This window comes from Pygocentrus nattereri, chromosome 14, assembly GCF_015220715.1.
Source record: "Pygocentrus nattereri isolate fPygNat1 chromosome 14, fPygNat1.pri, whole genome shotgun sequence".
Classification (NCBI taxonomy): Eukaryota; Metazoa; Chordata; class Actinopteri; order Characiformes; family Serrasalmidae; genus Pygocentrus; species Pygocentrus nattereri.
In genome coordinates, this window is record NC_051224.1 from 36406774 (window position 1) to 36423418 (window position 16645).

At 39.7% G+C, this 16645-nt stretch overlaps 1 protein-coding gene across 6 annotated transcripts in view; it reads right to left on the minus strand.

Annotated features, from left to right (window-relative positions):
• carm1 (coactivator-associated arginine methyltransferase 1) overlaps positions 1-16645 on the minus strand; it is a 28243-nt gene that overhangs the window by 10747 nt on the left and 851 nt on the right. For all 6 annotated transcript variants that reach the window (XM_017725004.2, XM_037544855.1, XM_017725008.2 and 3 more), the window contains exons 2-8: positions 10361-10486; positions 7746-7852; positions 5910-6014; positions 3266-3376; positions 1991-2168; positions 1812-1902; positions 1036-1117 (exon numbers count right to left, since the gene is read on the minus strand). In XM_017725004.2, coding sequence (XP_017580493.1) covers positions 1036-1117; positions 1812-1902; positions 1991-2168; positions 3266-3376; positions 5910-6014; positions 7746-7852; positions 10361-10486 — 800 coding nt within the window. The remainder of the gene's footprint in view (positions 1-1035; positions 1118-1811; positions 1903-1990; positions 2169-3265; positions 3377-5909; positions 6015-7745; positions 7853-10360; positions 10487-16645) is intronic.

The window sequence follows — 16645 nt, forward strand, 5'->3', positions numbered from 1 at the left end:
CCTCTGAGGGAGATTTAGAGGCACAAAACTTATAAAAGTTTGTTTTATATACCTGGCCCTACCTATCAGTACTAGGTGCAGCAGTTCATGCAGCAAATTTGCATCACTAAGCATTTTTTCAACCCTAGTTTTATCAAATGGTTCTATTATGTGTGACAGATATTCCTTATAAAATCACTTGTTCTCAAACATCAACAGCAGCAATCTGGCCTCTCTTTCCTCCCCAGTGCACATCCTACAGCACTGCACAGAACAAGCCTCATGCCCACACGCACTCTATTTAAACTCAGCCTCCACAGCCGGCCATTAAAACAGTGACTACATCTGAAATTTACACACAAAGGGTAGCATACGCAGGACATTTATTAGACTGAGACGGCACTGGGCAAACAGAATGACAGAGGAATTTAGCATGTAATCCAGTAGAACGTGTCTTGAAACCAAAGAGAATCTGAAATATGTTCAGTAATGAGACGACCAAAAATTTTTATTTTTTACACAAGACGGTGGTTAAGCAGACACCAGTTTCCCTGCTCTCTTGTACTGCTCATCACTGATGTGTTCAAACATCACCAGCCAACTACAGGGTTGCCAGATTGGGCAGGATAAGCGAGATTAGCATTTAATGCTATCTGCATTGCTTATAAATAACATTACCTAATAATTTGTTAGTTTTCATTAAAACATTTTTTAGAATAGTACAAAAATGCAAATTAGTCATTACTTTAAGTAAAAATTGTTTTGTTTTTCCCCACTCAATCATTAAAATAAAACATGTTGAGATTTTTATTCTTGTAGAATAAATATTTAAGACAATAGTTGACCGATTTTTGGAAAATTTACATACATGACAGTTGCAGCTACTGGCCATTCATGCTGAGATGATGTGAACTCATCCTGTTTTATTGGACTTTAATGGCAAAGGTGAATGTGTGCGTCCCCACATTATCAGTAAAGGTAAATCAGCAATTATCAGTAAAGGTAAATCAGCAATGTACTGGGCTTTGAGGATGAAAACACCATTTCTTCACTTACCACTATGGGCTGTCTGAAGTACTCGTCTACAGCAGCTCCCCTCAGTGCAGACAGATCCACCCCGTGGAAAGATGGCTGATACCTGACACACACACACACACACACACACACACACACACACACAGTGGAAGACATTATAATGAGCATGTTTGACTGACATCCCTCTCTCCTATTCCTATTCTTCTACACAGCTGATTGTTGTTAATGTGTCGATTAACTAAAAACATTATCTTTTTATGTGGAGACAAATGAGGTAGCTTGACAGCCTATTGGGTTCTTTTGCTTGGTTGTTAGCTTTGGCTCTCTAATTCTCTCCGACTCGAACAGAAACTGTGAGGGAACAGTTCTGTTGAAGCTGTGTGGGCAGGACCACCTCTATTAGTCTTGGGATAGGTGAAAGTAAAGATTAATAGGACACACTTTTTTACAAATTGAGCGTCAACAACAGCAGGATTTACCTAACTAGGAGAGAAAAAAACAAAACAAGACAAAACAAAAAGCCCCAGGGAACCCAAGTTAAGTGTTCTCTTGTCCAACAGAACGTTCTCTCATTCTTTCTCCTCTAGGGGTGGAAAAGGTGCAATTCTGCCCTGATTTCTTGAACGCTACAATAGATTACAACTAATTATAATAACTTCAAGAAGTACTCTACTATTTGGCTAAAATAGAGTTAACGTTATTTTCAAACATGTATACATTTTTCAGTGCTAAAATAATCCAAGCTAACTGCAGTAAACTAAAATCTACACTTCTATTCTCCGCTCGAAGATTCTCACCAGAAGTTGGCCTTGGTGAACTGCTCCATGTAGAGCTGCTCGTCTGTGAAAGGGGCGAGATGGACGTCGGCAATGGTGGGAAACATTTTACCTGTGCAGAGCGGAAAAAAATATCGGCAAATTATTACAACGCTGCAAAACACATACTACATATGTTAACTCACATCTCTACCACTAACCATTAGGCTTGAGGAACTTCTTGGCGTGCAGGTAGCTCTCCAGCATCCTCTCATTAAACAGCATGTAGCCCATCGGCTCAGAGATGATAATGTCCACCTGCTCAGGTAAGGTCACCTCCTCCACTTTCCCTGGGATTACTATCACACGCTCTGTCAGTCTGTTACTGTTCACCAGCACCTATGCAGGAGCACACAGACAGTAATGATATACTTTTATTAAAATATGAAGCAGCTGAACTTAATCAGGGGAGGGAACAGTCAACATGATGCAACATCACAATGTTATATCATAATACAATGTCATGACGACTAATATTTGAAAACGTGTGATATACTAAGCACTGTGCTATGGAATATTAGTGTCACAATTTATTCCTTTTCAGTGTAAATTACTTGGCCAAAAGAAAATTGATGAAATTTACAATTTGCTTTCATGCGCAAAACAGAACTGTCAAGCAGACAAATCACTCAAGCTGCTTTTACATGCACAATAAATAAAGACTTTTAAAATAGGTTTCACCCATACATACTTAAATGCTTTTATCTTGGGAAGCATCAATACAGGAATTATGAGCTGGTGCTGACACCTGATATTTTTCATGTACATACTTGCTAACGCATTTACAAAATGTATCTACCTGCACTGAAAAAACAAACAAAAAACTGATATTTTATCAAATTGGCTAAAAATTCTGTTCTTCCAGAAGACAGTAAATGTTGAAAAAAATCTGTTTGAAAAATCTGTGAACGTCTCTCTGATGGCAAAATTTTAAAAAAGAAAATCTGTAAATGCTAACACATCTCCGATGCGGTCACATCCCCCTACTTTAGCCAGATCATTTTACAATAGCAAGTGACTGTAACAGTTAAGGTCTCACCCAGTTACTCAAACTGGTGTACGGTGGAAGTATTTATTTTGAATTCCAGTGCATGATAAGAGCATCACACTACACAGGCTAACAGTTCCTATCTATCAATCAACTTCATTCACCAGAACCCTTTATCTCAACAGGAAGACACTGTAATATCTCGATAATCAGGACAAAAAGTGCATTTTGGTAATGTATGTGTTTAACAATGCCCTTAAACAATAAAAATATTTATAATATTACAATAAGAAGACTTGAGCGATTACATATTGATCCTATGATTAAAAATATTATACAGTACCAATATCCCCCCTACCTCGTCATATTGTGTGATTGGATAAATATCCCCCCGCCCCATTATAGAAATGATGTTTTTCACCAAAGAAAAATGTGCGACGAGTCGTACCTCTGCATGCTGAGCCATAGTGCTCGCCTCCACAGCATAAACTTTATGTGCGCCAGCCTGAGCTGCGAAAAAGGAGAGAATTCCCGAGCCACAGCCTACATCCAGCACAACCTACAGGCAGACAAGGGGGTTTTGAAGGGAAGACAATGAATCAGTAACTAAATAAATGAATGAATAAATAAATAAACTGTCACCTGATCTGAAACTACCACACATCCAACATTAAGGATGTAAAGACTTAAAAAACAGTAAAACGTGAAACAGCAAATGGAGATGTTAAACTGACACTGATGAGCCCCGCACTCTCTTCTGAGGGTCTCACTTGACTCCCTTTCATAAAATCTAGGTATCTGGGGAGCCTATGAAAGTAAAGTGGGCGAGAAGGAGCAGGGCTTATTACATGGACTACACACGAAAGAAAAAAAAACAAAACAAAAAAAAAAACAGCATCATTTTAAATATCTTGGATAAAGTCTCCAAAAATAGAAGTGTCTGATGTTCAATTGAAGTCAGTAGGTGTTTGATGTTTCTCTTGCATTGCATCATACCTGGAAGTGATGTATGCAAGGGTGAACTAATTAAACCAGTACAGAAAATATAGTGCATGAAACTGCTAACATCAAATTTTATAGTGATTACACCCCCCGCATTTTTCATGGTATCTGGTGTATTTATATGATCCAAACCAATCTGTGCAGTGCAGAATTAGAGCTCAGAATCAAAACAAGATATTTTAAATCAAATCAAATATTGAGCTCAATCAAAACATCAAATTCAACCTGGAAATATACACTGATACATTCCCGAAATGGTGAACAAAAAAAAGCCTCTTGGTATTTACCTCATATTTTAAATAAATAAGAAATAAGTAAATAAATAAGGATGTCACTAGCTGAAATATAAAAAGGCAGCTATTCAGTATTATAGCTTTTCAGAATCAGCATCAGGATAAACACAAGCTTTTTGAAGAGACACAAACGACATTGCCTGGGTGCTGAAGGAGAAATCAACACAACTCAATCCAACCTATCTATCATTAAACCGTATACTCAGCAGAGCTGAGGCTGCAACTCAGCAGGAGTGAAAAGACGAGCTGTGATATCATGAAGAGCACATACAGTACAGGTCAACAGTATGAAAGCAAGCTGTAATTTTGCAACAGTATTTTTCAACTGACCAGAATATTCCAGTGGTGTATTGGTGCTGTATTTTAAGTCACACCAGCTTTTCGTCAGTGAAAAAAGGGCATTCATTTCAGTGGTCATTGTGAGCGGTTTCGCACTGTGGACTTGCACAAAGAACAAACATCACATCAAGTTAAAATTTGGTGAACTTTGATAAGTGAATTTGCTTCCTCAATCAGCAGCGCTACTGCTTATAGTATTTCTTCCTCACTACTCATAAACAAATCCACAGACTGAGAGACTGAATAATATGCATTATGTTAGGAAACTATCTGCAGGTAGAAATATATATACTTTTAAATGCGTAACAAGTAATCCAGCTTGCTAACTGCTAGGAAGCCTCTTTGGTGAAGTACTGCAGCCGAAAAATTCACACTACAACCACACCAGATATCTACAACTCTGTGCACTATGCTCTCACACGTATATCTGTATATAGCTGCAGAACAAAACCTCGCGAAATGATAACGTTACAGGAGAAACAAGAACATTTTCGCATGTAATGGAAGTTAATATAAAAAGCCAGTATTTTTTCAGTATAAGTTTGGATTTTTATTGGTATGTTAAACACGAAATTTTAACATAAGTGAATACACTGGAAAGAAACTGCTTGTGCGCATCAGCACTGATATTATCGGGTATACCTGTGCAAACTTCTTGTGATTTTACTGTTTAGGGTATACCACTACACCAAAATGTTTTTTTTTTTTTTTAATATTTACTCTGGTGTATTCCTACACCGTGAAAAGTTTGTATTTGTACCTTTTCATAACCCATTTTAAAACAGAAAAATAAAACAAAAAGCCCGGAGACGAGACGGGGTGTGGAGTCAATACAACTCGGAAAATATAATTCCAATTTACAGTCATGTTCCCTGACCAGAGGTACTGAGATGTACCCTTGAGAGAACCACCCCAGTGACGAGAGGGGCACTGCCCCAGTGACACTTTACTACAATTACTTCTGGGAGTGTAGAGAAAAGCTTCCTTTGCGCTCTTTGGTGATAACAGTATCTCGAACTGATCAGCTTTAAATACTTCCACATGCCTAACATAACACAACAGATTGAGTTGAGGAGCACATGAATAGGGGAATCAGATGGATCTGATTAGAGGAGCAATAAACCTGCAGGAGAATCAGCAGGAGCTCAATTCACTAACAATCACTGCACACGTTCAGGCACAAACCCGTCTCTTCTGAATTCAACACATTTAACACGCTTTGAATCTAATAACCAAAAACATGGAAGGATAAACATTCGATCACGTGATACCTTATTCAAATACCTGAATAAGTGAACAGATGTTATGATGAGATTTAAAATCCATATATTTAAATAACCTCCCCTGTCCACCAGGTCCATTTCAGACCAGGGGGAAACTCTGCCTTTACATTATTTTCAGATTCAGTTTTGCTTCCATACTTCCGTCTCGCAGCGTTAGAAGAAGTTGGGTCAGTACCTTGTCCTTGAAGTCAGTGTGGTTCTGTAGAATGGCTCGTTGATAGGTTCCAGTTCGAACGTAATCCTGCATCATGTTCTGCTGCTGAGAGAGGTAGCCATAGAACTGTAGAGCCCAAAAATGAAGAAAGGAAAAGAGAACAGAATTTGAGCACGGATTAAAATCTACATTCTCAGTGAAGTGCTAGTGGCCAGTGACCTGAAGAACCTAATGTATATACCCATTTACATGCATGTTCTTAACCACTAAGAGCTTTTTTACATACACCCTTAATAAAGATGGCTCTTCAAGGGTTCTTTAGTAAAGGAAATGGTTCTATATGGAACCATGAACACTCAAAGAATCCTTTGCATGTTTAATGGGTTCGTGGCATCCTGAAAAGGTTCTTCAGTTTGACAGAAAATGCGCTATAGATGGTTCTATATAGAACCTTTTTGGAAAGGGTTCTTATTATTATTATATAGAACCATTTTCAAAAAAGTTCTGCATAGAAACATCTACAGCACATTTTCCATCGATCTGAAGAACACTTTCAACTCTAAAGTACTCTTAACATGCCATGGGTTCTCTGATGTTCTTGGTTCTATACAGAACCTTTTTTTTTTTTTTTAAACTAAAGAACCTTTGAAGAACCATCATTTTTAAGAGTAGTTTTTAAAATCCAAAGTAGTTCAGGATCTGTGAAAGGCTCTGCAAAGTTATTGTTATTGAATCGGCCTAATTTTTTAAAAATATGCTTGATTAATCAACTTAAATCAATATATTAATTTACTAACAGGGATGGACATTTCAGTCAAATTTAACTAAGATTTTCAGGGCATTATTCAAAAATATTTCTAAACTCATCTCATGGTTCTTAAACATGACCTTTCATTTCTGATATTTTCGAACAAGTTCAGTTTTTCCGACCCAAAAAGTTCCCGAGTCCTGTAGTGTGCTGTATCTGAACAAGTGATTCAGGGAACCATCAAAGACAGAACAAGGCAAGTGGAGAAACAAAGGTAATGAGAGACCACAGACTGCAGAGACAGAGGAGCTGCTTATTAAGTTCAGGCAAATAATCTCTCTCTTCACAGTTTCAGGTCAGCAGCCAGTTCGTAGTTACAATTCTGTCAAGCTCCATCAGCATTTATTCAGCGTCCTTCAACAAACGTATTGTGTGTTGTACCTACTTTCTGCTACACCTAGTGTGTAGGACCTCATGGCAAAATAAGAGTCTGTTAAAGACCTAATTCTGTTAAGTGAGCAGTGTTCTCCGCTTTCAAAACCTGCTAGTTGTGTAATAGCTTAAATATATTATGTCTGCTTTTATCTGCCTTTTCAGTAACAATTTCTTTACAGGTACACATTCAGACCCACAGTGTTGAGTTGTCTTCTCACAATGGAAGAATGGACCAAAAAAACAACAACAAACAAACAAATAAACAAACAAAAAAACAACTTGTGGGTTTTTTCAGATCTGAAGCAAAAGTGCTTGACTTTCTCCTCTCTCTCTCAATGATGAAAGTTTTTAACACTGTTTAGCTAACAGGGACAGTTTTGGTGGTCTACCAGGTCCTTCGATGGTAGTTATGAGCCCCATTTATAATCTGATAATTTTTTTAACTCCAGTTTTAGAAACCCATTTGATTTCCTTTGACTTTCTATATGCAAGTGGATTATCTTGTATTTATTCTCCAATTAAATATTTCCTGAAATGTCTGAAAAACAAATAACTGAAAACCAAATGAAGTGTTGAACATTTACCATCACAACTTGGAGATAGCAATGACAAATCCATTGAATCACTTAAATCACAAGGAGGCTGTGTATGTTTGTGGAACCAGATGGACACACCTGAAAGTACTGAACGGCCGACGACTCCTCCGTCCTCTCGCTGAAGACCGAGCATTCGTTGAGGTGTCCGCGACAGTTCTTCAGAAGGTTATAAAATGATGAGAAATCTGCAATGTACCAAAACAACATCAGGCAGCAGGTCAGCTGGTTATTCTTAGTATAAAAGTTTTGTACGTGGTGTTTTGGTTATATGGGTCAGAATTATGGTTTTCATGATCCCATACAAACGTACAAACATTATATATACATATATGTATAGCTCTCCAGGACACCAGGCAGTGCTGGCGACGCTGGCGGCTCTAGAGTGTCTTATGGGACACGAGGAGGTGCTATCGACGTGGGCGGTGCTGGGGTGCTCTCTGGGACACCTTCAGGACATCGGGCAGTGCCCAGGCATCGGGCTGTAGCAGCCACTTTGGCCAAGGGAAGACCTCCTCCTCTCCAGGCCCACCTCACCACCTGGCCACGGTGAGAAACGACAGGGCTCAGGAACATGCTGTGAGGGGGTGGGACTCCGACCACCCCGGCTCGTGCAGCAGAACAAAGAACGGGGTGTATCCAAACTAGCGTGGGGGGGTAGAGGGCTTCCACTGTGCTGTGCCGCTCGTCCTCCAGTGGGAGAAGTGGCAGGTCCACGAAGGTCGGGAGGATGTGAACAGGCTGCGACACAGAAATGTCGACCTCTTCAGGCCCAAAGTCCCACTCCACACTGTCGTCGTCCTAGTCCTCGAGGAGCACACAGCAGCAGCAAAGCTGCTCCTTCCCACTGGTGCAGTCCTCAGCAAGGTGCTTCTTCCCGAAACACCATGTGCACCAACCCTTTCTCTCCATGGGTGTCGGGACCGGTAAGATCGCCCAGCTCACTCACTGCTCGTTGAACAAGCCAGCCAGCTGGCTGCTCCAGACCCAATAAAGGCAGTTCAGAGAGTCAATGGGGGTGTGGGTAGGTAGCTTGCTCTGCTGTCCTTGCTTTCTTCCCTCTCTGCATTTTTTTTTTTTTTGGTAAGCGAAACCAAACAAAATATAGCTAACGTCACTCACACAGGAGCTGCAGTGTGCCTCCGAGTCCTGCTTGGTGCTCAGTCACAAGACACGCCCAGAAAGGGGCGGTGCTATATATAGCGGTATGTAAGGTTTAAATATATTCATAAATAAAGGCACCAAAGCTAGTACACAACTGAATTAAAATCAGTGACAAGTTTTACAGTTAACTGTTATCTGCCATTATCTGAGTGTCCCTGGGAAGTGAAATCAGGATGGGGACGTGAGACTGGGCTTCACAATGCAAAATGATGCTGATGCAGCATTTTGTGGCGTAAAACCTGCACTGTACAAGAGTTTGTTGTGTTTCAGTCTCAGATTCCCAGCTAACCAAGCTAAACACGTGGTCTGATGAACTGCAAAATTAAAATAAGGAAGAGGACGAGTTCTCTAAGTGAATTTTTTTTCTTGCCACTTTGGCCTTTGCCTTGCTCACTGGGGCTTGGACTAGAACACTCTGTAAAGCTGCTCTGTGACGACGCCCGTTTTAAAAAGCGCCATATAAATTCATTTTAACTTGACTTGAGGACTGAAAGCTATAAGGACCACTCTACTGAATTATTTTAAACTTAAACATTAAATGTGAGTTTTAATAAAACTATGTGTGTGAAACAACTGTTCAAAGTTGTGTCTGCTAGTCATGTACTGGAGAGCCTTTTCAGTTCTGTTCAAAGGTCTCTAAAATGATCACTACCAAAACATTTAGTAAAGTGTCTGTAGTGCTATGATTGTTTAGTTAATGACAAAATGGTCTAAAGTCCAAGTCAGTTATGTGTCAGTCCACATATAAGTCAGTACAATCCAGTCCGAAATGTGTTTTGGACTCTGACTTTAAAGAGGTTGCTCTATATCCAGTCTTTGGCTACAATCACCACCTCTCAAAGGATCTTGTCCCTTGCAGCTTTCTGTGCTGTCCACATTCCAGTCAAACTTGTTTAAGTGGATGAAATGAGCATTTGTTTGCGAAGGTGAAATGTGTCATGTTTCTCTACAAAGTGCTGCAGTGTGACAAAATAAAAGCCCCTCTTAATTTAAGACGGGCGTCAGAATAAAAGCGAGATGCAGAAGGACTGTTCTAATTCTGATGTGCTTCAGTAGCTTCGTCAGCAACCACTTCAGAGTTTACCATTTTAATCAAGGCTAAAAATGACATTTACAGATTTTTGAGATCACAAAATCATAGTTACAATGTCTACGGTGACCAAATGGACAAAAAGTAAGTTAAATTAGAAGAATATGGCTTAATATGAAATACTCATGCAGTGCGCCTCACCTTAAATCATGCTTTGGAATGAACTTTTTAATTGCAGCAGCTCACTTTAAGGGGTACACAGATTTTAAATTGAAGAAGGAGGGAAAAATCTGATTGGTACTTTGTATCGCCCAATATCCTGAGTTTTATCCCCAGGTATCATAATCAGTATCGGGAGAGAAAAGTCAGATCCGTAATAAAAAGGACAATGAGTGTGGAGTGTGTACCTAATAAAGTGGTCAGTGAGTGTTCTGAACATTTCTAGGAGTAGAAACACACTCGTAGAGTGTGTGTGTGGGCCAGGAGGCTAAATGAGCGTTACCTGTGGGGGATGCGAACTGCAGGAGCACGCTGTTGCAGCCGAGTGTGATGATGAAGGACTGTTTCCCAACACGGCTGCACTCAGTCTCCCGCGACACTGAACACTTAAACACGCTCGCCTCCTCACCTGCAACACAAACACAAGTCGGTCCATGGACGACAGGCAAGTAACAGTCCATTCTGCATCACAAGGGGTGAGTGATGATCAGAGGTGTAAAAGACAAACAAAAATACAAACACACCAGTTCTCTGTTTCATCTGACCAGTTTATGCAGAAATATTATGAACGTAAACATGAGCCATGGTGCTGCATCTGAATGATACCCTATGCATACATTATGCTGAAACACCATATTAAGTTAATGTTTTGACAAATCCAATCTAATTAAGACTCCAGATGAACCCTACATGTTTGCTGTCCAACTTATGCTTCTTCAGTTGAGCACCAGAGGCTCATTTTGCTAAAACACTAGAAGACAAGAGACACTCTTTGTATTATTTTATAAAAATCACGTTTCCAGAGCAGATCACTGAAGAGACGCCATCTGTTTATAGTTTAGAGCCCAGATTTGGAGAAAAACGGGTCGACTTTCAGTAGAAAAACAAACCGAGTTCAGCTTCTTTTATTATAAGGGTTTAAAATGACATCACCGACTATTAGACTGGAGAGAAGACTTACAACCTCATACGACGCCCAGCTTCTGAATGAACCTTATGAAATATGAAAGTTATGAAATATCTGACGAAGTGTGTTTTGGAACCACTGGTGGTCTCAATGAGTAGAAAAGGTTAAATAACTTATAAAACACCCCTTGCACTCAAAAATGTGTCTTTTTAAATGGTTAACTCCTCTTAGAAGGCTTATTGTGGTATATACCTATCATGGTCCAATATACTAATATATGCTAATAAGCCTCACGCCACAAATCTGGCACGTACAGATCAAGAAATAAACTGATTAATGTGAACTGTACCTGTTAAAGTAAATAAAAGCAGCACGAGCCCAACCTACCAATGCCAAACCAGCATCAACTGGCTTTCGTTATGGGCAGCATAAGCACCTGAGCTGAGAGGAGAGAGAGCGAGCTTGTGGCCCATGCTGCCTCGGGGTTGAACTGCATGGTCAGGCAGCTGCACCACTAGATGTTAGACACTAGACATTAGCTTAGAAAGAAGGCCTAAACATTCATTCTGGCCAGAGATGTTATAAAGGAAGAGACCGGTCACTGCTTGGAAAACGAATGAGAAAACTTCTCTTTTGTTGGGAAGGTCCCACCCCTCAGTAAAGAGTCAACTGGATCGCTGGCGAAGCTGCAAGTAGGAAAAGATCCCGTCACTGCGGACATCTCCGAAAGTGCGGAAGCCAGAACAGCAAGAAAAATAAATAAATAAATAAATAACATTTATTAAAATTTTTTCTGTGCTATTTGAGCCGATCACTATTTTAGATTTTAGTGAGATTTACCGGCAATTTCTAATGTTTTTAAAATGGTAATTTGGCCTTCAGATTAGAGCCTGCATCAGCATCAGGGAGCCAATGACCATACTTGTTTAACACTTTGTGACTGGCTGTCTAAATTACATCTTCACCTCAGTCATTTCTGGCTTAAGCCACACCTACATTCACTTTGTATTTTAAAAGACAGACCTGATAAACCAAGACAAAGATTAAACTCATTCAGAAGAGCACAGGTACAGCTTCCATCATCATTTTCGCTTCTGACCACCGCCCAATCCGCTAATAGGACCACAAAGGCATAATCCCAATCAAGTTCCCGTCATTCAGCTTCACATTAAGCAATGCTATTAGAGATTAAACAGTGAAGAGTGACTGAAGAAAGCTCGCAGCTCCAACGTTCGCAGCACCGTTTCAGTTGTTGGGATAAAACAAGATGCCAATAAAGATTAGTGAAGCAAGATTAGCTGTCGCTAATGCTATTGATAGCTCGCATCTACTGTGGCTGCAGAAACTCAGGAAAATTCTTGCAGTCAAGAAACACAACAGGGCCCATATCATACGTTTTTCTTGGATTTTGTCCAATGATCATTTTTCGACTTTTCATTTTCCCTCAGAATTCTACAGCCTGCTGATTTGTTTGTATTTGAGGATCTGATACATTTTACATCTTCTGGTTATTTTAATCATGTGGATTCGGCTTCAGATTCTCCAGCGGGGTCTGTATTACTGTGATGCAGTTCAACAGGGGTGCTCATATCGGCTCCCCCAGCAACATAACTGAAGTTTTCGTCACATTTTTGCAGATACTGATACTGGCTGTAAATATTGGTGTATATTGTTGGTCCTGGCTCTAGTGAAGCTAACAAACCAGGCAATCCAGTAAATCCTATAAATAAAAGAAGAAACTTCTTTCTGAGGTAGAGATCCTCTCAGAGACTTCCACTTCTGCATTAATCCAAGTTTGCGAAACACAAAGTACAGAATATGTTTCAGCTCCATATTGCAGCCAGTTTATTCACAGCCCAACAATTATGAGTAAATTTTTCCAGAAGCAAACAAAATACCTCACAGTGAAGCAGCGCGAGACGCAGGAATCATTTCGTTACAGGTTCTGTTTTCCTGCACTGAATAAAAGATTATAACTTATGGTGCACATTATAGATCACTTCAAGTATCACACGTCTAGTTCATATGGCCTGTTTTCTTTATTCGAGTTGTGTATTTTCATTTCAATGTTTTATCTGTTTATTGAGTCTTCCTCAGTCCAGCACTACGACATCTGCCACACAACACTGTTATCAATTAAAGCTGACTGACAGGCATACGTTGGGCTGCTCGATAATTCAATTTGTTTATTTGTGATATAGATGTGGGCAATATGATATCGCTATTATGACAAACAATATGCTTTTCTGAGCATATTGTGGATATCATACTTAACCAACAGTGACCAACTGCATGTCTCATTACAGAGAGAGAAAGTAATCCTGTTTAACTGGATTGAGTGCAGAGGAGTGTGTGACATGAGGGGAAAAAAAAAAAGCATATTTCTGGCTGTTTTTAAATGCTGTACTACTTGTGCATTGTGTCTGTCTGTCAAAAATAGTGTGATACGCATTACGTTCCGCAATGTCGCAAGATAATATTTTTGCCACATGGGCCAGGACTCATGTCTTATACCGCACCAGACTTCGCAGGAGTTTTTTGGACCACGTCATACATCTTTATGAACTGACATCACATGCACCGTAAAAAAACAAAACAACAACAACAAAAAAAAAAAAAACAGGTTGGGCTCGATGTTTACTACACTGAAGACAAGTCCTTCAGGTCTATGCCAGTTCTCCTTGAGTGCTCTTAACACGTTCTCAATCATCAGACTAATCTTGGGCAAAGGGGCCAAAGCACAAGCCTAGACGCTGCATGCAATTTCACAGTTTCACTAGAGAGGTCTCCAAATCCCCAAAACTTACACAGTGCAGCTTTTCATTTTCTAATTTTATTATTTTTCAAGGAAAATTCAGTACTGCAATTTGGCCTTTATTTTTTCCATGGCTTTCCAGGACCCATACGAACCCTGTGTCAGCACTTGGGTACATAGGGCTGTTGGGAACTGTTTGAAAATCCCTTGTTAAACTGCTAATAGCAACACTACAGAGAATTTCACATGCTTTTCACACATATCTAATGATATATATAATTACACATTTCCAGTTTCAATAGTTTTCAATGTTGAGGCCAAGATTTGATTTATATTTTATGCACTAATAATGCACTCGATTCAGAGCTCTAATTATATACTATAGTACTGCAGATCAGTCTGGCTCAGATAAACACCTGTGCCTCCACCCTTTAACCAAATAATACAAATGGACAAAAAAAAAAAAAAAAAAAAAAGTCACGAGTGAGAGTGTGTGCATAGGATGCATCTAGATGCCTAGTTTTCACCACTGACAGTGCTTTCTGTACAAGTCTGCTAATGGAAGACTCTCGGAAGACAGCGAAGACGTATCGGTGATCTGCATTGAGAACGGTATTGAGCCACATTAAAGCTAAAAAAATTATATAGATCAATCAAGCACTGAGATCAACAGAACATCAGAGATTGTTGATCAATCACCAACTATTTTTATAAGCATTATTTCACACAGATTTAAGTGCAACTTGGCTAATGGAGAATATTGTACCATTACACTATAAAATATCTAATACACGTCAGCAGCTCCACAACACCAAAACCACCAGGTTCTGCCCAAAGAACTGCAGACAGGCATGACAGAGGACCAAAAGTGACTATGAGTAACATTCATGACAAATTCATACGGAACCATCACAGTATATTAAGCTACAATATGGCATTTTATTATTAAAACCATTAATAATAAGCATTATCAATTGGAGTCCTTCCTAATTTAAGCAAACGCATCTCCATCATTCAGTGATGGAAACGTGAGGTCATTCATTGCAGTCTGATGTGTAATGTCCCCGTGTAGAGAAACTTACCCACTCAGATTTCTTCACAGTGGTTATGATAGGAACCAGGGTGCACGTTGTCTACAACACATATAGTTGTTATTTACTAACCAAAACCACCCATGAACCTACACAACTTACACTTGTCTTCTGAATTTTGTATATGTAACGACAATGGTAAAATAGCTGTGAATCTGAAAACATACGATCCAGAAAGTTTTCTTCGGGGACTATTTTACCTTACAGCTCCCTCCGTGCACCTCCACAGCATTAATATGACTGATATATTCATGATATACGTTTCAGGCCAAAACCTTATTTCAAAACTATGACAAAACAAGGTCTCGGACATCAGGCAGCGCATTTACAGCCTGTTTAATGTAATAACTTTCTGTGAAGGAACGTTTAGAGGACACACTTCTTCAGACATCTGGTTCCCATCACCACCGCTGTGAGCAATCCTTGGTAGGTTTCTCCAGACTAAAGCAATTCACATTGATTAACTCTGTACAACTTTGTTTACATCTTAATTGTTTACTTCTGCAGAAATTGTGAAACATTAGAATCACCTTCAATACTGGGATGCAGTGTGGCTATGATCCTTTCTTTGGGATGTACGAGGAGATCCGAAAGACCACTTTTCATTTCTAAAACTCCTATTTATGTCTTAAACATGATGGCATGATATTTACAGATGTTTCACGACTGAATAAAAGAGCGCTGCATTGTGCAAATGTGCATTTTTTTTTTTTGCCCCTTTCTTTTTCTTCCAAGGAGCATCCAAGGCAGCCGGGCGCTCGAACAAAAGCCGAGACTGCTGAATGAACAGGCGGGCAAGTGGCAAGAGGGGAGGCGGGGGGGACCTGCTATTGTCTCACAGTGAACAAAGATGAACATCTAAGTGATTTTAGGCACATAAAACAGTACACGGGCTAAAAGCACAGCATGTTATACTGCTTAAATGAGTGCTGGGTGAATATTTAGCTCACATTTCATGAAGAACGGCATCCAGGGATGTGATGTGTGCCATCCGAGCTCAAAAAACAAAACACCGTCGCACTTCCCCTGCCAGCTGGCACACGTTAGGGTTAGATTAAGCACTTCTACTTAAAGGGGAACTCCATCCATTTTTTTAAAATTCTAAATAATTAAAAGTTTGCAATGTAAACGAAGACATTCAGAGCAGCTTGATGTAAATTGCTCTGTTTTAGAGAAACTTGCCTTCTCAGAATTGTTCACAGTGGTGGTGATAGGAACCAGATGTCAGCCTCTAAAAGCTATTACATGAAATGGTGAGATATATGCTGCCTGATGTTTGAGACACTGTTTTATGATAGTTGTGCGAAGATTTTGGGTTATAATGTATTTTAATCTATTTATTTTAATCCACACAGGGCACTGTTGGGTAAAACAGTCCCCAAAGTAAGCTTATATCCATTTTACCATCTTCAGTATTACACATAAAACTCAGAAAACACCTGTGGGTTTACTGGTGGTTTGGATAGTAAATAAAGGAGCTATATCTGTGATGTACACATTGCGACCCCTGGTTCCTATCACCACCACTGCGAAGAAACCCGAGTCTCTACAAGGACCTATTTCACAGACGAATGACTGTTTACATCTCAAGGACTGGATTATTCAGAAATTTTGAAAAAGTGGTGGAGTTCCCCTTTAAAGCGCCTTAAACACCCAACTCTAAGACATTTTAGAGGGGCAAGTTTCATTTTTTTGGCCCTCTCTGTTTCAAGACGAACTCGGACACTGACTGGAAAGAAAGAGCGAGATGCTAGCTAACTTTATGACTAACGTTAGGCGCGAACCAGCATCAATAATAAGCTATTAGTTAGCCAA